General features: G+C 46.6%; 1 protein-coding gene across 1 annotated transcript in view; it reads left to right on the forward strand.

Moving 5' to 3' along the window:
* The window catches only part of ALK (ALK receptor tyrosine kinase), a 662031-nt gene that overhangs the window by 578134 nt on the left and 62190 nt on the right, over window positions 1–21707 (forward strand). The window contains exons 10-11 of the mRNA XM_029938017.1: window positions 5148–5242; window positions 5409–5537. Coding sequence (XP_029793877.1) covers window positions 5148–5242; window positions 5409–5537 — 224 coding nt within the window. The remainder of the gene's footprint in view (window positions 1–5147; window positions 5243–5408; window positions 5538–21707) is intronic.

Consider the following 21707-nt stretch of genomic DNA (forward strand, 5'->3'; position numbering starts at 1 on the left):
TATGTATATGTATATAAGGAACAGTGAAATAGAACCTCTGATGCTAAAGAAAAGCTTCCACTGTGAAAATACCCATGTTATGTAGATTTTTTTTTTAAATCCAAGATGGTGCCAGGGTGCCTGGGTGGTTTAGTTAATTAAGCATGACTCGATCTCAGCTCAGGTCATGATCTACCAGTTTGTGGGATCCAGCCTCATGTCAGGCTCTGCGCTAACAGCTGGGAGCCTGCTTAGGATTCTTTCTCTTTCATTCTCTCTCTCTCTCTCTCTCTCTCTCTCTCTTTCAAAATAAATAAATAAATAAACTTTTAAAAACAAAATAAGATAAGATAAAATTAAATTAAATTAAATTAAATTAAATTAAAAAAAGACGATGCCTAACAAATTTCAATGACTTGCCCAGAGTCCTCTGAAGTATGTAGCCCAGACTTTACTCCACTCTACCACTTGAAACTCAGCCCTTACCAAGCAGAGAAAGCTGCTAATTCAACCTCATAAAGATATTTGTTGGGGCGCCTGGGTGGCTCAGTCGGTTAAGCGTCTGACTTCGGCTCAGGTCATGATCTCACAGTTCGTGGGTTCGGGCCCCGCATAGGGCTCTGTGCTGACAGCTAGCTCAGAGCCTGGAGCCTGTTTCAGATTCTATGTCTCCCTCTCTCTCTGACCCTCTCTGGCTCATGCTGTCTCTATCTGTCTCTCAAAAATAAATAAAAAACAGAAAAAAATTTTTTTGAAAAACAAAAAGATATTTGTCAGGATGGAAGGAAACCTGCAGCCACCCTTTTACTGTGTCTTCTCACCACGGAGGGCACCTCCATCTCTGGCATTACCTCAGCTCTCAAAGCCATAAGCTGACACAGCAGCAAAGAGAAGAGGAAGAGGCCAGTGTTAGAAAAATCTGTGTCTTGAAGAAGGTGGAATGAACTTCCCAGTCTCTTAAGAAGACTGGGTGTGGGTTCCTCCTAGCTCTGGATAGCCCTCCAGATGCCCAGTTGCTCCTGGGGCCCAGGCAGAGCTTAATATACATGACCCAGAATGAGAAAATGAAAGATCAAAATGGGAACTTGCCAGAGAAGGGCTTCTCCCCACCCTGAAGTCTGGTGGAACACCCTTGTGGCAGATGGCCTTTCAGATTGGTGGCATGCCAGGGCAAATGTGGGGACCAGAACCATGAGTCACAGCCAGCCAGTGCCTGGAAGCCTGGGACTGAGATTGTTGAAGGGTGTGAGTGATTCTCCGTGCTTGCTCAGCTTGGCTGAACACTCATTTTCTCCCCTCTTCTACCACAAAGGTTTCCCTCACAGAAGCCAATTCTTTGTGAAAGATCTCTATGGCCCTTGGCAACCTTGGAATCACTCTGTATAGACTTTTCCTCACTGTTCTTGCTGTCATTATGCCCAGAGGGAAAACCAAATCAGAAGATGGTAAATTACTTCTGAGAGTTGGGGCTGAGCAGGAAGAGAGGGTGCTCCCAACTACTGAGTCTGGCCTTTAATGTCCAGGCCCACTTTACTGTGCCAGAGCCAAAGACTTATAGAGTCAGGCAGGGCACAATGTCCAGCCCTGGCCATGTTGGTCCCAGCCAGGCTGGTCCCAGGAACCCAAAGCTGGCCATCGGCCCCTCCTCTTCAACTGGTAGCTGAAGTCAGTTATGCAGATAATAGGATGGATGCAGCAGGGCTTTTTCATCACATACATTATTCTAATAGAAATGCATACCATGACCCGAGCTTTGTGACAGTCCATTTTAGAAGACTTTGGCCAAGCAAATCAAGTGCGCAGTGAGAAATTGGAGAAAGCATTTTTCCTCAGCAGTATCTGCCAGCTCTCTCCTAAGCAGCCAGAGCCCAGACAAGCCCCAGCTGCGAAAAGGGATGCGGAACGCTCCCCCTCTTCTGAGCCCACTAAATGGTCCAGAGGAATCTAAGATGTGGTGCCCATCCGTTAAATAAATGCTTTTTACCCAAGCCGGCCATTCTTTCTTGCTCTCTCTCTAAAGCATTGCTATTCCCTCAGTCCACATTCAGACACACACCTTTTTGTCAGCTACTTAAAATCATTAAGTGAACTTAATTAGGTTTGTCAATCCCTAAGGCTGGCAGTGTGGCAAATAAGGCACTATATTCACTGTCCATTAACAGTCTGTTGTCTGAACTAGGCTGCGCATTTTCTGAGCTCTGCATGAGCAGCTTCAGCATTTCCTATGCAAAGATCTACCCAGGGAGTCTAAGAAACACCCAATTTCAAGGCTGTCCTCTCTAAACCTGGCCCCCTGCCCCAGTGGCCACCTCCCACGATCCTCTCCCCACCCCCGCAGGCCAATTTTCAACAAGCCTCTGGGTAAAGCTGAGCAAGACAGAATCAAGGGGTGTGTTCTCTAGGCAAAGACAGGCTCCAACCAAGATCTCTAGCCAAGTCTGTTATATCGACAAACCCCAAGCCCCACCAACTGGGGAAAAAAAGAGAGAAAGAGAGGGAGAGAGAGAGAGAGAGAGAGAGAGAGAGAGAGAGAGAGAGAGAGAGAGAGAGAGAAAACAACAATAACCCATGCAATCAAAAATGTTTCGGAGAAACTGAAAGAGCTGAGCAGGTGTGAACTATTGAGGGGCAGGGAGCGAAATCCATGCTAAGGCTAGAAAGAGCTCAGCTGCCATATTCTTAAATAGCACAGATCAGGGAGCTGGAGGAGCCCCAAAGAGCTGGCTCTGCCCTTCTCCTTGACTGGGCTGCCCATGAAGAGGGAGGGCTAAGCCCTTCTGGCCAGAGGAGCTCGAATTTCTTTCTCCATACAGAGCTAAGGCTTTGGGATAAGGGCAGTCGAGTACCTATATGTTTGTTAGAACCACCTGGCCCCTGTAATCCTGGCAGGCATGCGGCATGGACCTTGCCTTCCCATAGACATCATCCACCTGGTACATGCCAGAACTTTCCCTCATTCCCCAATCAGTCCATCTCGTATATGTTAGAACTCCAGACCTGAGGCCATGGCTGACCCTGGAGAATGACTTGTATCTGTACTTTTGGGGAAACACAACAGGAAAGACCAGAAAGACCGAGTGCCTTGAGAAGGTCTCACACATCTTCAGCAGGAAGTGGGGAGCAGAACCAGGAACAATCTTTTCTTCACGTGAAGTTCAGCCAGAGACACACAAGCAGGTACCATCCAGCCAGAGAATCCTGGATCTGGGTGACCCTCGTGGCCATCTGGCCTCTTGATAAATGCCCCCCACAGAAAAGAAACTGCCAGATTGGTTCTGCTGTGCCCTCCCTGCCCCAACACCTACCATCCCCTGACCCCATTCCCAAACTGCCTCTGCTTCAACGCTGCCCTCCCCACACCCCAGCATGAGCCACCTCTATTCCCCCTGTGCCTTCCCTGCAGCCTCAGGAGTCTGGAACATTTGGGGAAGGGCTGGCAGTGTGGCCTTTTGGGCGGACAGAGGCAGCATTGCATGTTTACATCTGATTCGACATCTGATTGAGTCTTCCCTGATTGTTAGGAGTGTTCCTGACTCAAAATATGTGCAATTCCTGGTGTCAATCAAACTCTTTTAAACAGCAGCTGCCACTGCCGTTGCCTTGCAGAGCACTTTAGAAACTCTTCTATTTAGAAACCATTCCATCCCCAGCGTGCATCATGCCTTCCATGCTAAGAGGCCCAGTGGCTGGTTGAGAACCTTGCGGCCCTAATCTCTCAGTACTGAGGAAGGACAAGCAGAGAGAGGGGAAGGAGGGCAGAGAGGGGAGGGGGGCCACGCAGCCTTCCTGGAAGGGCCCAGTTAGGGCAAAACAGGGATTTTGTCCCTCTCTCCCACACTCAGTGGGTGCACACATCTAATTTACTTGCTCAGGCATCCACGGCCTCCTGGAAGCTACCTTCACGGTGCTCAGCACCTGGCCAGGCTCCTCGGCCTGTGGATGACAGATTCAGAGACGGTGACCCAGAGAGGAGAATGGGAAAGGTGGGTTGTGGGGCCCCTACCCACTGTTCTTCCACCTGGGAACTTGAATCTTTCCAGTCACCATCCCCAAGTGGCTTTATGCACCTGTTCTCTTACTGCCTGTGAGCCGCATCTCTCTAACACTGCAACTGCTGTAAACAGAACAGGATGACAATGTTAAGACCCCTGTTGGCCACCGGAGAATCCAGGCCTGGCTGTGTCCCACATTACACAGGCTTAAGCCGGGAACTCATCCGCAGACCGTGTACCCTGGGGGAATCTGAGGCAACTGTGACCTTGCCAAGGCTCGTGGAGAAGCCTGATGCGGTGTGTGATTCACACGTGCCTCTCACTATCTTTGTGTCCTTCCACAACCCTCACATGTGAGCCACAGGGGCTCTGCCCTGCTCTGACACATCCCTCACCCCACTTTCTCTGCCACAGATGCCCTTTCCTCACTGCCCCTGGCCCCCCATCCACATCTCCAAGTCCTTGGCTTCTTTCAAAACCGACTGAAATGCTACCTTCTCTGTGAAGAAACCTTGATGGGTTTCCTGTTAATACTTACATCCTGCCCTGTATTGGTTACAAACTCCCAGGGATAATAGTCAAATTATTTAATATTTAACAACGTGTCAGGCACTGCACAGACCAACCCCAGTGGAAACTGATGCTGGATGAGACGCCAGATGCTTGAGACCCCCTGGCTGGGTTAAACTTTTGGTTGCTGGATAATGTGAAAAACCAGGGTACGAGGACAGGAGCCAGGCTACATGAGGCAACAAGCATGGGACACCTGGGAGGACAATGGCTCTTTATCAGTTAGTACAGAAGCATTTTAGTATTTTAATGACTTCAGCTCTACCAGGGAGTACCCACTGACTGTCAAGTCCACTCATTTCTGCCCAGCCCTCCAAACCCAAAAAGTGAAAGAATTCTCAGAGTTTCAGAGCATCCTGAAGCCAAGCCCCAGACTCTAAATTGGATTAACATATGACACTATCCCTCAGAAAGGGAAGTACTCCGTGCTGGAGAAGTAGGGGGAGCTGTGGACTGCTTCCTTCTCACAACTGCTCTGAGATTAGGTAAGGCTGATAAAAACTACTGTAAGATCCAGGTATCGGCACACATTCACCAGATGCTGAATCCTGAGAAATGACCAACCCAGGCTGTTCCTTACACACACTCCTCTTGACACACATACAGGTTCTGGCTGCAGATTGTTGCGTGGTGGGGGCAAGGATCCAGAGCCACCGTGGCTTTTGACAATATCTCCATCAGCCTGGACTGCTACCTCACCAGTGAGTTCACCCTGTCCCTTGCACTTATCTCTGACCCAGACTACCCCGGACCTCACTATCCCTCCTTAACCTAAGCCCACCTGCCTCTCCCACCTTCCCTGGGGCGTACACATCTGTCTCAAACATAGGCTCACCTAACTCACCCCATGGGTCTTCTCTATTCTAGTCAGTGGGGAGGACAAGGTGCCACAGGATACAGCACCCAAATCGAGAAATCTGTTTGAGAGAAACCTACACAAGGAGCTGAAGTCCTGGGAAAGTACACCAAGAGAGACCCCCATCTTTGACCCTACAGGTAAGGGTTCAACTTACAAATGTGGGTAATTTTTTGTTGCAAACGGCAGAAGAGAGATACATGCAGTGATTGTGGTGGGGAGTGATGTTTAAAGAATAAAAAAGTCAACCTTTAAAAAGAACAGAACCTACACCCTGGCTATGGGCTCCAAGAGGATGCTGCTTGGGTCTCTTATTGCCTGGATGAATGGAGCATCGGGAAGTTGTGCAAAGGAGCAGCTGGGGCACCAGCCCAAGCACCAACACAGGAGAACCAAGCTGGTGTCCTCTCCTCGGCTCGGTCCCTGGAAACCACTCCCCCTTTACTGAGCAAAGCAAACCCTACATCCGATTTCTTCACCTCATAAAGAGGGTTGGGCCCAAAGCTGACATTATTTGTTGCACAAAGACAGGCTAGCCCATCATGGGTAAAGACTCAAAAGCTTCAAGTTCAACACATCTCCCCAAAGCGTGGCTCCCCTCCAAAGCTGTTTGATTCATCATCTTCTGGGCTGTATGACTTCTCATGAAGATTCTCACTGCTTTGAACCCAGGCCGCTTCTGCCTCTGGCCCTAAGCCATGGTGGACTTCTCAGCTACTCTCTGTACCAGGAGAAAATCTCTTAAAAGCCGTCTCCAAACCCAGTATGATGTTCCTTGGCAGTTATTAGACCTAGGAACCTCGTCCCAGAGCTGAGAAGCCCCTGGCCTGACACCGGCAGGTCAAAGGGCTCCCCCTGGATGGGAGTGGGGCACGTGCCCGGGGAATGGGAGGAGGGTGAGTAACCTGGAGAAGCAGGTGTGTAGCACTGTCTGCCACACCCTTTTTCCTGTAAAAGGTCACTTTATTAAAATAACAACAGATAAATTATAAATGTTTAAAATTTCCACTTATAATGTGAAATCCTTTTTCAGTTCAAAGTACAAAAGAGAATTAGAGGCTCATACCTTCACACTAACTTCACTGACTCTCAACTTATTACATAAATATCAGCTTTGCTTTGTCTTTGAAGAGAGAAATCCCCTCCTTTCTCTGCCCTGAAAAGCCACCCCAGGTGGAGCTTTCTCTGTGCCTGATTCCTGCCTGATCTAACCCGGGGGCCAGACCTGAGCTTTTCCCCTTATCTCTCCACTCTCCCCCTTCACCTTTAACTAACACTTCAAAATGCCTTTTCATTTTCCCGCATGAAAGAAACCTGCACCTCTCTCTGTTTCCCAACTCTGCCTCATCGTCATTCACGAAACAGGCTAACGTGAGGGAGGCGGCCTTCTGTTCATCATTCGATGCCTCTCCCCACTGTCCCACCCCCGGGATTGACCTCCAGGACTCCCCGGCCCCTGGTCAGTCACTGCCTCCTGACCATAAATTCAGGACATGTCCAGCAAACATGGTGGCAAGCCCCCGGCCCACCTCTCCACCAGCACTGATTACATGGCAGGGGCTCTGGAAACACGTATTGATTGACCCAGGGGCACTTGAGGCTTGAGCTCAGTTCTTGATCTCGGATGTTGGCAGCCAGCTCCCCTGCAGCCAGCACTTAGGAGCAGCCATCCCCCCGTCATCTCCCCAGCTTATTGCCATATAATCCCTACTGTTCCTAAAAGGCTCATCGATGAGGGTCTGCCCAGTGGCCACTCAGACTAATGAAATCATGTGGTGGCTGGAAAGTAGCAACGCTACCGGCCACCTCCGACTAAAATCAGAAGCGAGGGGTTGCCTGAGAGGCTGGAGCTTCCTCTGCTGCCCTGCCCAGCCCAGCCTCGGAGCAGGTCAGCGTGCTGTCTCCAGACCCCCTTCCAACTGCAAGGGAAGAGGACACTGAGGCAAGCACATCCCCACGCAGCCTGAGAAGGCTCCTTGGAAAGGCTTTAGAGAGTTGGACACAGAGGCAGTGCTTTCCCAGGAACCCATTCTCACACTGGGGAGCAAGAAGGGAGGGAGAAGCTGAGGCAGGCTCCCGGCCCCTACCCCTGCTGACATTCTCACCCCGCATTCCCACCCTGTCGTCCAACCCTAGCAGTATATGGTGGCTGGGGGGCTGGGAGGGTCTCTGATTCATCAGAAGAAGGATGACCAGGGTGACCCTGCCTCACACACACAAGACACTTGTCCACTCACAAGACTCAGCCTCCTGGTCAGGGAGAATGGGCACCCAAGTCCATGCCGAGGCCCTCCCTCACCTGGCTTTTATCTAGACCCAACCACAGTCCTTGCACACTTTCTCTGTGGGCAATTATGTGCTCAGAGATGCTGAGCAGAACAAGACCCAGGTCCAGTGCTCAAAGAACTCCCAGTCTAGAAGAGGAGAGCACAGGTGGAAAGGGAGGAGTGGCCTATGAACCAGCAGGTGGTGGCCTGGGAGGGCCTCTGGAGAAGGAGGGAGGGATGTGGTGGGGAGAGGAAGGAAGGGAAGGAGCGATCAAGGAGCCTGCATGACCCTGGGCTGGGATGCTTCACAGGCCAATCCATCCAGTCCTCACTCTGGCCACGGGTGGCTGCGGTCATTACCACTGTGGGATGAGAAGATAGTCTAGAGGGGGCACCTGGGTGGCTCAGTCGGTTAAGCGTCCGACTTCAGTTCAGGTCATGATCTCACGGTTCATGGGTTCGAGCCCCATGTCGGGCTCTGTGCTGTCAGCACAGAGCATAGAGCCTGCTTCAGATTCTGTGTCTCCCTCTCTCTCTGACCCTTCCCTGCTTGCACTGTCTCTCTTTGTCTCTCAAAAATAAATTTAAAAAACATTTTAAAAAATTTAAAAGAAGGTAGTCTAGAGAAATGAGCCCCACAGCCGATAAAGAATGGAGCCAAGATGTGACCCCGAAGTCTATGTTCTTTCAGCCAACTAAGCTCCTTCAGGTGTCCATGTCCAGAGATAAACACAAAAAGGAAGAGAGCAGGAGAGCACCCCAGGCGAAAGTCCCTGCCTGCATGTCCAGTAAACAAATCAGCCCCCAGCTGATGGAGGAGACAAAATAACAAGATTGTCTTCCCAAAGTTCAGCGCTGTCAGTTTTCCCTGGGCTGGAACAAGGGCTGGCACCTCAGCTCTCCTCCTGGCAGACAGGAGAGCACCTGCTAGAAACACAAAGGTCACATCGGGCCTTTTGAAAACAGGTACTCACAAAACATCCAGGTTTCCCTGAACACTCTGCACGTCCCCTAAGTCAGCCCCATGAGGAGGGCCTGACCTCCAGGTTTGGAGGTTGCCTCACCCCCAAGCCCACGGGGCAGAGCTGAACCACTGGAGCACCTAGGCAGGGAAAAGCCTGTCCAGGTGCTTCTCGAAGCTTTCTCGGAAGCCTGAGTCACTTTAGCTAATCAGATGAAGAAACTCAGAGAGAAAATGGGGTGAGTATTAAGTCTGGGGAAATTACATTTGTCAGCTTTGCACATACAATTACACTAACCAAATGGTTGGGATAATGCAATCACAGAGCTGCAGAGTTTCTCTCTCTCTCTCTCTCTCTCTCTCTCTCTCTCTCTCTCTGTCTCTCAGCAGTAATGAGTGTGCAAGAGGCTCTACCCCTACCCCCAAAGCCCAGATAAGGACAGGCAGGACCCCCAAGGCCCAGTGACCCTGCCTCAGCTTCCTTACCCCTCTCTCATTCTCCCATAAGCTCCCATGTTATATAGGAGGGCAAGAGGGAATCAGCTCAGTTTATGTAAGAGTCTGCCCAAACCATGGGCCCAGCGCACAGGTATCTGTAACTCATGGAGCCCTAGCATCAAATCATAACCTTGCCTGTGAGTGTTTAGTGACAGTTGGTTTACTGTTTTCTCAGTAGACATCTCTTGCCAAAGCGGGAGGGGGACACTTAGAACTGGGCAGGACCATGAAGAGAGCACTGGACCAGGAGTCGAAACCTCTGTGCACAGTCTTGGCAGGTCCCATCTCTGCACGGCCTTCTCTCTCCTCATCTAACAGCTGGGGCATGTCAGCAAACCCACAAGGAGCAGAGCTCAGAGGAGAGGGGCTAAGGCAAAAAATGCTGCTTTTTTTTTTCTTTTTTTTTTTTTTTTTAGTGTTTATTTTTGAGAGAGCAAGAGAGCTCTAGTAGGGGAAGGGCACAGAGAGAGCGAAACAAAGGATCCAAAGTGGGCTCTCTGCTGTCAGCACAGATGTGGGGCTTGAACTCACAAACTGACATCATGACCTGAGCTGATGTCAGACCTTAACTGAGTGAGCCACTCAGGCTCCCTGAAAACTGCTTCTTTCGAAACTCAAGGTTTGGGGGCACTTGGGTGGCTCAGTCGGTTAAGTATTCAACTTTGGTTCAGGTCATGATCTCACAGTTCATGAGTTCAAGCCCCGCATCTGGCTGTGCTGACAGCTCAGAGCCTGGAGCCTGCTTCAACTTCTGTGTCTCCCTCTCTCTCTGCTTGCACTCTGTCTCTCTCTTTCTCTCTCTCTCTCAAAAATAAATAAACATTTGAAAAAAAAACCCTCAAGGTTTGAAGTAAACAGTCTTCAGGTCCCTCTCCATCAACAGCCCCATGGTTCTAAGGGCAGAAGGGATGTGGAGTAAGGGAGCCAGAGCTTTCTTGGCCCGTCTCCCCAATTAACCCACAGCGCTTCTAATGTGCCCAGAAGAAAGGGTAACAGACTGTCCATTTCCACACACGCTTCTATGATTCAAGAACAGATGCCAATTTCAATGAGAAAGTTTTATGTGTTTCATATAAATTGATTGAGTCTATTTCTGCTAAATGCATTATCCATTCACCACAGAACAACTATTAGAGTTAATAGAATTTGTAGCTAGAGCCATTATGATCCAAGCATGCCCTTCTGGGGATGACAGCATTGTGGCAAGGCAGGCTTCCCAGGGCCCGGCCCCTCACTCACAATCTGTCTTCTCATGTCCACCAGAGCCGTCTGTGCTCAGGCTCCGCAGGCGTGGCCAGGCTCGCTTCAGTGGCACACCCAAATAGTCAGGACTCACCTAGCTCCAAATAAATGTGTCCCAGTCCAATTCCAAACAAATCCTATCATCCTGTCGCTTGTCGGCACCTGCTGGCCTGGGGGTATTGAGGAAGCTGGAGTCCCTGCTTTTGCCCATGTGCCGAATATGGCACATAGCTCTTTACCATGTGCCATATTTGGAGGCAGGAGGCCCCAGGGCACTGGGAGGACAGGAAACAAGTCAGGACAGAAGTGCCAGGGAGCCCCACCCACCGCGAAGGGACTCAGATTGGACTCTTGGGTTCATTGCATCGTTAACAGCTTTCCCCAGAAATGCAGTGACAGAATCTGGGACTTCCTAGGTGAGACAGGGACCCAGATTCACCCCAGGGTTTCCTCACATGCATCCTCACACCATCTGCTTCTGATCACCTTGCCAGGGGAGGGAGGACCCAGAAGGGCTGCTCATTAAAAATGAAGCTTCCTGGTCCCCACGGACCTGTGGAATCTGGATGTCTGGGAAAGGAGAGCTCACACTCTGCATGTTTAACAAAACTCTCAAGAAAAGCCTGATGGGAAACAAAGTTTAACAACCCTCTTTTAAAAGGGCAGCCTCATTTAAACAGATGAGGAGCCCAAGCGTGGAGAAGGTGAGAGGCTGGCTCAGCGTCATATGGCATACTTTTAAGTTTTTATCTTTCAGATGCCAAGGCTTGCATTTTGTCTTTGCCTCTTTACACACCTAAAATCCATCAGTCACAGGGTGGTGCTGGGCGTCAGGAACTGTGCTGGGCTCCTTTGTACGCAGTGTCTCATTAGTTGGTACTGTAATATAATCCCCCTTTTACAGATGAGGAAATTGGCCCCCAGAGGGTAAGTAACTTCCCTTCAGTTATACAGCTTGTGAAAGAGGCTAAAGAACATGGTCTTTTTTTAAAATCATATTGAAAAATTAAATTTTCTAAGCCAGGTAACATGTGGAAGGGCAAGTTGTAATAAGTCCTAAAGGAATCCTACTGTTGACTAGTCTTCTAGAAGAATCTCTCCTGAAAAACTCGGTTTCTAGTGCTTTTGCTTAGACAGAGCACATCTGCATCTTCACTGATACTCAAAACAGCACACTAGGCACACAGTGTACCCACAGACACGTCAGAAAGCCAATAATTGCAGCTAATTGGCGTCCCTCTGTGCAAGCCCCTCCCCCCTCCCCAGTCAGTGCACATGGAAGGCTCTTAGCACCCATTCTACTGGGGGTGGCAATTCCTTACGACTTGGGCAGGCGTGGGGCCATTGATATACAATCCTCTGGGCTGGCCATGTTCCTGTTCGGCAGGCCTGCTTTTTAACCAAGTGCTGTGTGTTCCTTCTTATTTTACTAAATTTAGATCATCAGCTATTTATAGCGAGGGAACCAGAGATGACGCAGGGAGGGCTAGCCTCAACAAGGTTTGCGGGCCCCCAGCCACTGTGGTGTCACTCTTCATCTGAGCACAAACGCCTTTCCTGGGAGCTAACGCGGCTGTGCTCCAGGGAGAGACGCGGCGTGGAACTAATTCGTGATGCATGATCCCCATTACTGACGTTAAAGAGCCTCTTTCAGTACAAGAGGTTTTGTACTTTGGAGACCCAGTCAGCATCCCCAAGAGGTGGCCTGCGTGGTTGCCAAGGGAAAGTCGCTTGCATGGGGACCTGGTGACAGTGCAGAGTGGAGCAGAAGGCTGAGTAGGAGGCTTGCTCCCCTACAGAGCTCCCACCAGCAACAGTTTCTGGACAGGCTGCCTCTTTTGACCTGTACACAGCTACTAAGCACACTCAGCATCTTTCATTCGGTCTTTACAGACCCCCAGGCACCCGGAGGATAGACATCACTATCAGGAAGCAGTATGCCATGGGTTTTTCTTTGTTTATTTGTTTGTTTTTTATTGAAGTGTAATCACCACCCAAAGTTACATCAGTTTCAGGCGTACAGCAGTGATTCAGCACCTCCCTACGCTATGCTGTGCTCACCACAAATGTCTCTGCCATCTGGCAGCACGCAGCTCTGTTACACCACTGACTATTTTCCCCGTGCTGTACATCCCCTCCCCATGACTCATTCATTCCATGCCAGAAGCCTGCACCTCCCACGCCACGTCACCCATTTTGACGCTGGCATATGCTTCTACCTGTGTTCAAGTCCCAGCTTTGCCACTTACTTTAAGCTACTCCCTTCTTTCAATGCCTTTGTTTCCCTGCGTCAAAAAAAGAATGATGCTTACATTATTAGTGCTTATATTTCATAAGCTCGATGAAAGGATTACATGAGTGAATGCATGTCACAGGCCAAAAGGGGAGCAGGACACAAAGTGAGCTGTATGAGCCATTGCTGTCTTCTCATTTCAGATGTAAGGAAAGGGTGTGTGACTTGTCCCCCCCACCACGTACAGAGCCAGGATCCAGACTCCAGCTGGCTCACTCCAAAGTCTTCCCGCTGTAAGCCCACGCCCGCTGGGAGCAATCCCAAAAACCACCCAGCCGCTGACCGCAGCAAGGGAAATGCTCTTGCCATATCCAGATTGACCGGTTTTCTCTTTCCACTCAGGAGATTCAACTCAGTATTCAACACAGAAAACATCATTACTTTCTAGTCAGTGTGCTTTTATAATTCCCCAAATCCCAATCCTAACAGGAAAAAAATCAGGTAGGCCTGAGTTCAATTCAACAAGTTTAACAAGCATGTGCTCTACGCCTGCTCTCTGCCAAGCCCCATGCTGCGCGCTGTGGGGCCTGCAGCTGGGAGTGAGCCAAAGCGCCACTCTTGAAAAATGCACCACCCAGAGCTGGGTTCACATAGGCCTGATATGAAACCACTGCTATCTTGGCACAAGAGAAATTCCAGTTCCATTTCCAATTTCCAATTCTGATGGTATCTGGAATTAGGACAGGATCCCTGCAACCCCCTCCCACTGCCAGCTCCATGATTCTGGCTCCACCCTGTGCTGGTTGGTGAGGAGGTCTTCATCCAAGATTAGTGCACTGCAAATTATACTGAACTGATCATCATTTTTGAAAAGAAATCTAGTGTCCTTTGAGAAAGGAAAGAATCGATATTGTTACTTCAGAACTTCGCAGTCCTGGACACACACCCCGCCCCCCCAGGCTTGTCCCAGGCTCGAAAACACCTCACACATGCTCAGTCTCATGCTGTGTGGTGTTTGGAAGTAGGGCAAGGCTACAGACAAAATGCTGTAACAGCAGGCCGTGACTCCTGCCAGCAGAGGAGAGGATTCACCGCCTTTCTCTCTCCTGGATGGCTGGAGAAGACATGTTCCTTTTTTCCTGTTTCAGTGAAAGGTTGCATAAGTGGGAGACACAAATGACTCAGGAACTCTGGTCTCAGCACACCCTGATTAAGATCATTTAGCTCCAAGACCAGCAGAACGCAAAAGACCCCTCCATCTGTGCAAATACATTAAGCACTTGTTTTGGGGGAAGACCACTTTTAATTATCACCCTACTCCCAGACTTGCTGGGTCAGCCTGCAAAACAACCCTACATCCCCTTGGAGCTTATTCAGCTTTCTGCTTATTGCAGCAAAGCTTCCGTAGTCCTGGACAGAGAGATTTATTTTAATTCATCAGAGAAACTAAGAGGAGAAAGGCTGAAATACTAACTGTAGGTCACATAAGGGAATCCTCCCCACTTGCTTCTCTACTCGAAGAGGAAAAGGAATCACCCTGGCCATCACTGAGCCAAGGAGGAAGGAGAGAGAAGGCACCAGGAAGAACAGAGTCTAGTCAGTGCCCTCCACGCTGGGTACTTACACAAAAGATGAAGAAGCCGATGAAAGTGCTGGTGTGGAGTTTTGGGGTGGCTAGGTAGTGATTATTGTTTATAACACACTATCATAAATGCAGTAACTTAAAACAACACACATTTGTTGTATCAGTTTCTGTAGGTCAGGAAACCAAGCATGGTTCAACTGGGTTGTCTGCTCCATAGTTTCTCATAAGATTGCAATTTCAAGGTGTTAGTCAAGGCTGAGTCTCATCTGAAAGCTCAATCAGGGAAGGTTCTATTCCAAGTTCACGTGATTGTTGGCAGTTTTTGGAGAAACCTGAGAGGAAGAGGAAGAGGGAGAAAGAGAAGGAGTCCCCAAGCAAGGTGGAAGTTATAGTCTTATATAATCATGAGAATGATATCCCATCACCTTTATCATATTTTATTACTTTGAAGCAATGCACAGGTTTCATCCACCCTCAGGGAGGAGGGGGGATTAAGCAAGAGGTGACTACCAGGAGGCAGAGATCACCTTAGAGCCTACTGCAGCGGCCTTTTGTGTGCCAGAGATCACTCAATCACTAGGAAGCTTTGAGACTTCATTGAGGAATCTGATGGGCAGATTCCTGGAAGTGATCTCAAACCTATCAGACACTTAAATATTCATGAAACACCCACTGAGTGCAAGATGATAAATGGGTTGATAAAGATTCCTGGAGACCAAGGTCTCAAAAGCTCTGCAATTTGAGAATCAAACGTTCTGGGTCCCAGGCTTCCCTTCATGTGTAAAGCAGGGTTAACAATGAACTGCCACAGTTCTTTCTCTGAGCAGGCTATTGTAGTGAGCAAATGGGATCACTTCTAACAGACTTTGAAGGGTACAAAAGAATATACTGACATAAAGTCCTGTGATATTGTTATTAACGTTATTAAAATATATAATGGAAAAGATTGGGCCAGTTTACTCATCCCTCCATATGTTGCCCTTTATAAATTTTCAGTATATTTATAATCCTCCTCCTCCTCCCCAAACTATGATCTGTGCACCTTTGTTTATACATAAGTGTGTGTTCTAGGCATATTTTCCTCAACGTTTTTTGCAAAAGTTTCAAGCAAATCCCAGCTCTGCGCTCTTAAAGTGGAAAAAGGAGAGGGGGTAGTATTTTGCATTTGGGTCCTCTTGTCCAGGCAATTCCCCCAACCCAGCTCATTGTCCGTTTGCAAATAAAACCCTCAAACTTCATTTGAGAAAAGTAAGTGACTTATGTGGGGCCATAGAGGATTGCTCCAAAAAGACCCTCTCATTAATATAAATTGAATGTGTTTTCAGTATTTTAAAGCTTGTCAAGATTTCAGTCTTAATGAGGACTCCAGAACTTTCCCCAGGAACAATTTTTTTAAACAAATCTCAGGAGATTGGATCTGAGAGGTCTGATTTAGTTTTTATCATAAATTTTGACAATATCTTCTTAATAATGTGAGCAGATTTTACTAATTTAATTATTATTTTTTAAGTGATTGACAGATTGATCCTATTGCAGGGTTAATGTTAACACGTGAGGAAATTAAGACATGGCTTGCACTTGTCCAGCAACCCCACAGAATCAGGAAAACTCGCCAGGACTCAGAATAGCTCCCTGAAAAAGAAGACTATTTCTTTTCCTCAACTGGATTTCTGATTTTGATCTACTAACTAGTCCATTCAGCCTATCCATTGATACATTCCATCAACCATCAGGTCAATGGAATGTCCACGCTGCTAAGGAGTAGGACTCAAGCATTCTTGTAAAGACCACAGGGCTTCCTACATTTCAGTAACGTGGGTGTAGTTGTACACATACGAGTGTGTGCTGGTTGTGTATGTGGATGACTATATGAAGATGGTGCCTGGCCCCTTAGGACCCTACCTCTTTTCTGTTGTGCAGTTATGGATAAGAGACAAAATACCCCTCAACAAACATCCATTTATATGACCAGGACTACCCTGGATCCTTCCATCCCATATTGCTCTAATTCTAATACAGAAACACAAAGGGCCAACGGTGCCTCCACCAAACCCCAGCCGGTATCCTCAGCATGCATGATCTCCTTCTGACCACTCAAGTGGGTCTGGGGGCTGGTATTTTGTCTACTCTCTTCTTTCTATATGGTTTTGTTCTTCACTCAACAAAGGTTTGTTAACCTCCTCCTATGTGACTGGCAATGTTGTAGGTCCTGGAGCCAAAGCAGTGAACATATCAACTAAGTCTCACTTAGGCTTACCTAGAGTTTATATGCTGGTAAGGGTGACAGACAACAAGTGTACAAGTGACATAGCTGCAGATAGTGATGTTTTGTGAAGAAATTAAAGCAAGTTAAGGGGACAGAAATGACAGTGGCATAGCATATGTGGTAGGTGTGTATGTGCTATAACAGTGGGGGCATTAACAGAGAAAACTTCAGGTTCCTTCAAGTGTATGTCACAGCAGAACCAGATAATACTATTTGTCAGCACCATTAACATCCTATGGTTTACTCTTAGGCTAGCATGGCCTGGAGAAACCTCCAAGGCCCTCAAGACATAGCTATAACTCATAAACTGTAGCAGCCTTGACCATGAAGTGTGCAGAGACACAGCAGAGGATGGGTAGAAAAAGGGGAACATGCCTGAAATGAGCAAGCCAGGTAGGATGGGAGTGACCCAGATACCTGGCTCCTCATCAGGAGGATGACAAGCCAAAAGCCATGTACAATGTCTAAAGAATCTTTGGAAACCTACTCCCTAGCTAAGCCAGCATTGCTGTTTGAGTGATAGCAGCAGGAGTCTCTGGTCATTGGTGTTTCTACTACAAGCAGGCAGGAGATCTTGATTCTAGGAGGCTTCATTCAGATTGAAGTAGGACCCAACAATAGCTGGAAGCCCAAGGAAGGGTCCAGTCCCATAACTAAGTGTTCTTTATAGATGACTGCTGCATTAGTCCAATGACCCTATACACAACTAGTGTCATTAACTCAGCACCTGATGATGTCAAGACACACATGTCTATGATATTCATGGCCTTTTCCTCATGCTTGCTGATCATGGTGCTCATCTCTAGCTACCATGGCAGCATCATAGGCAGGAAAAAGAGAGAAGTATCTCTTCTTTCCTTTTCTCTAGTTCTCCCATCTCAGATACATTGCCTTCTCTTTTTGGACTACCATTTGGTCTTATTTCTTCCACAAGTACTTTCCCTTCTGCCCTTGACATCTGTATTTCCCACCCTCAAGTGTCTTTGTTTTCCAATTTGTCTTAGAGAGACCAAGACCCAGACCCAGAGTCAGGATATTTGTTCTTTCTAGTTCCAAATCACTTGACCACTTGGGCTGCCTATACTTCATCTGTCCATCTATCAGAGGTGTTCCAATCACAACGGCCTTGTAAAGATTTCACCTGTCATGACTTAGAACCAGTCAATAAGCAAGCACTACTAAGAATAAAGCAATAATGGAGGGGTTCTGGCCTCCCACACCATGGCTGTCTCTCAGGAGGCAGCAAGCCCTACTAACACAATCCCTATGGCCAAGCACCAGACAATTGTCTTCTCTCCCCTTGGTCCACAGACAAGAGCAGATAAGGGCAGAAATCAATAACTCTTCAAGCCTGCATGTGGCAAGGCTGGTGTTTGAACCACCCCCACCTGCCACTTGAAACTCAAAACCAAATCCATTAAGTATAAAGTGTAACCCCCAGATGGGTGAGTCCACAACACCCCTGTCCCTATCAAATACTTTGTTAACACAACTCCAGCCTGAGGCCAACTTGGGAATAACAAAATTAGCCCTGAGGACTCCCTTAACTTAATTTTTATAGCTATGCTTTCAGGATAGTGTTTTTCCTGTGACCTTTCTCTTCGCTCATGTGATACTCACTTTCCCTCGGGGAGCAGGGGGTGGCTGAGAACACAACACAGGAGTCATCACAGGAACCATTAAAAACTCCCTCAGATTGCTGGGTGTCAGAGCTGTTTAGGGTAATTCAGTCCTGAAAGCAGCTTTTATCTCAACAGCCCTGACTTGCTGCCCTATTGATGGCCTGCTCAGAGGTTCCCTTCCACAAAGGGATGTCTGCTTCCCAGCAGAGAGGGAAGTGGACCTCTGGTCTTTGTTCTGTGGGAGACCTCAGCATTTTTAGGCATCCTGCCTGTCTAGTGGAACTGTGTGAAGGGCAAAGGAGTTGACAGTGTAAAAGTAAAAACAGACCTTGTGTGACCATATCTAGCACAAAAGACAGGGCTGGTGTTATAATCATTGTTACCACCTCCTAATTTCTCATCATCAAAAAAGAATGAGAGAAATGATCAGAAAGCTTTGCACAGATGAACATGGGGTGTGTGCATGTGTGTGTGCAAGAGTGTGTGCAAGTGTAACCATGTGTGTGATGTGTGTGAGAAGTTGTATTAGGTATGTGTGATGGTGTGTGTGGTATTAGTGTGCAAGTGTGTGTTGTGTGTATCATGTGTGGTGTATGTGGTGTGTGTAAGTATATGGGACTGTGGGTGTGGTGTGTTGTGAGTGTGAGTGCAAGTATGTGTGAAGTATGTGAATGAGTATGAGCATGGGAGAGTGTGCATGGTGTGTGTGTGTGTGTGTGTGTGTCATGAGCGTGTGAGAATTTGGTGGGTGTGAGTGTGAGCATATGTGGTGTGTGTGTGAGTGAGTGTGCAGTGTGTGTGTGAATGTTCAGTGTGTGAGTGTGAGTGTGAGGGTTTCTGTAGGGAATGTGAGTGTGCATGTGAAAAGGTGCATGTTTGTGCCTATGCCATGCAAACATGCAAACAAACTCAGTCTGAGAAGCAAACGAGAACATGGAAAATTCACCCACTGAAAATTGACTGTGTTGTAGAAAGAGTCAATGTGACCTGCCTCTTCTCACTTAGCCCGAAATTGAACTTTTCTACATGGTTGCCTATCTAGGAAGATAAAAGTGATTCTTCCCCCTTCCCTAGCTACTGACCTAACATGGTTTTTAAGAGCTAAACTTGCTGGAGAATGGAAGTGCTACATAAATGTGCTATAATTAAATACATTGACATTGGAGGCCTAAAGTGTCCTAGCCTTGTTCACTCAAAGTCATAGTGACATCTTTTTACCTGAAGTTAGACTTCCAGGATCTTCCACCATCTACCAAATATAAGTACCAAATATCAACACATTCCAAAACTGTGAAATCAAGTCTTCTTGTAGCTAGCTGGCCCTCAGCCTGATACACAAAGATATAGGACCATTCCCATGCCTTCACCCAACATTGGACATAAACTTAAGATTAAGCATAGGAGGACATGCTAAAGCACTAAGAAAATACATGACAGTAAGAGAGAGAAGAAAGTAAATTAGTATAACATATTTACCTTTGGCGCCGTTTAATGAAAGGACAAATAGCCCTAAACACCTGGTTAGGTATGGGTGGCACTATAAAAAAAAAGTTAAATTATACTTAGTGGGATGTATCCCCAAAAAAGGCAAAGCATGATATAACAGCAAGTTCTAGGCCATGGTCATTGGAGACACCCCTGGTATGCAATCTGAAAAACCTGAAAATCTGGCAGCCCAGGATTAGAAATGCAGGTGAGCATATAAATAATATAAAAGGGTTAATCATAGCAAGTGACTTCAAGTAATTCCTCCATTCTAATTGTTTTCAGGGATTCTGGGACAATAGCAGTGATGGTGGTAACAGCTTAGTAATCCAACTCTCTGAATCTAAAAGCAGAGCAACCATATATCAAAACTGAAAGCCCATAGACATTTACAACAAAAACGTTTGATTAAAAAACACCCAAAATACAAATGGGTGAGGACAAAGTACAGCAACCATAAGACCTGAAAATATCAGAATCTGAACAAAAGAAAGGAGAGGAAAGCAATAGGCTGTCCTATAAACCTGAGAACAAGAGAAAATGGCTGACAGGTATTTGCTGGAAATGACGGACAGCCAATCTGAAAACCATTGCTGAATCTGGGAGAGGCTTTGTCCAATCTGGGTCAGGGGGGAGTGAAGTGTGAGTGCAAGGGGCTCATGGTAATGTTCAAAGGAGCTAGACCACCCCAGCCACCATGCCTCTCTTCCAGGAAAGGGCCCATTCTGAGAAAAAATTTCTAGATGTCAAATCAATATTGAATAGGATAGGAATAATAGAAACAAAATAAATAAATAAAAGAATGTCTAGAAAAATATGAAAGAATGAGACAAGCCAGAAACTTCTGAAAGCAAACCGTATTTTTCAACACAATATGAAAAAAAGGAGTAGAGGGAGCTTGGTGAAGTTAGAAAAGCTCCTGAAACCTTAAAGTCCGAGAAAATTAATTTCATATAAAAATGCATAAGTATCGAGATCAAATCCCATCCATGTTACAATGAGAAATTTATTTTATTTTTTAATATAATTTATTGTCAAGTTAGCTAACATACATTGTGTACAGTATGCTCTTGGTTTCAAGGGTAGATTCCCATGATTCATCACCTACATACAACACCCAGTGCTCATCCCAACAAGTGCCCTCCTCAATTCCCATCACCCATTTTCTCCTCTCCCCACACCCCCATTGAATATCTCTTCTTAAAGTATTATTGAAAAAAATGTTCAAATTTTAATGTTTATTATTACTACTATTGTTATTATTATTAAAGTAAACTCTACCCTCAATTTGGGGCTCAAAGTCATGACCCCAAGGTCATGAGTCACATGCTCTACTGACTGAGCCAGCCAGGCACTCCTAAATTGTAATGTTTTAATAATATATATTTTTTTTTTAAAAAATTCACATCCAAGTTAGTTACCATACAGTGGAATAATGATTTCAGGAATAGATTCCAGTGATTCATCTCCTATATATAACACCCAGTGCTCATCCCACCAAGAGTCTTTCTTAATGCCGCCTTACCCATTTAGCCCATCCTCCCACACCCAACACTTCCAGAAACCCTCAGTTTGTTCTCTGTTTTTAAGAGTCTCTTATGTTTTGTCCCACCTCCTTGTTTTTATATTATTTTTGCTTCCATTCCCTTATGTTCATCTGTTTTATATCTTAAAGTCCTCATATGAGTTAAGTCATATGTTATTTGTCTTTCTCTGACCGACTAATTTTGCAAAGCATAATACCCTCTAGTTCCATCCACATAGTTGCAAATAGTAAGATTTCATTCTTTTTCATTGTGGAGTAATACTCCATTGTATATATACCACATCTTCTTTGCCCATTCTTCCATCAATGGACATTACAATGAGAATCTTGAAAGAGCACCTCCATGGAAAAATGAAAGCATACCAGAAAGACACACCCACAGAAGAGATCAAAATTGTAATCTTCCATTTCCAAATGAGCTGATATTAAAATAATGATTACAAGACATGAAAAATAACATAAACCAGTACCACAAAAGATGAAAAACGAAGAGAAAGGCATCAAAATAAATGCTTAAAGTTATAATTCAAGGAAAATTTTCTTATTGAAACTACTTATTAAAAGACTGCACTGTGTTGCTGGGAATACTGACCCAGAGTGAGCAA

This window comes from Suricata suricatta, chromosome 4 (genome assembly GCF_006229205.1).
Source record: "Suricata suricatta isolate VVHF042 chromosome 4, meerkat_22Aug2017_6uvM2_HiC, whole genome shotgun sequence".
In the NCBI taxonomy this organism is placed as follows: domain Eukaryota; kingdom Metazoa; phylum Chordata; class Mammalia; order Carnivora; family Herpestidae; genus Suricata; species Suricata suricatta.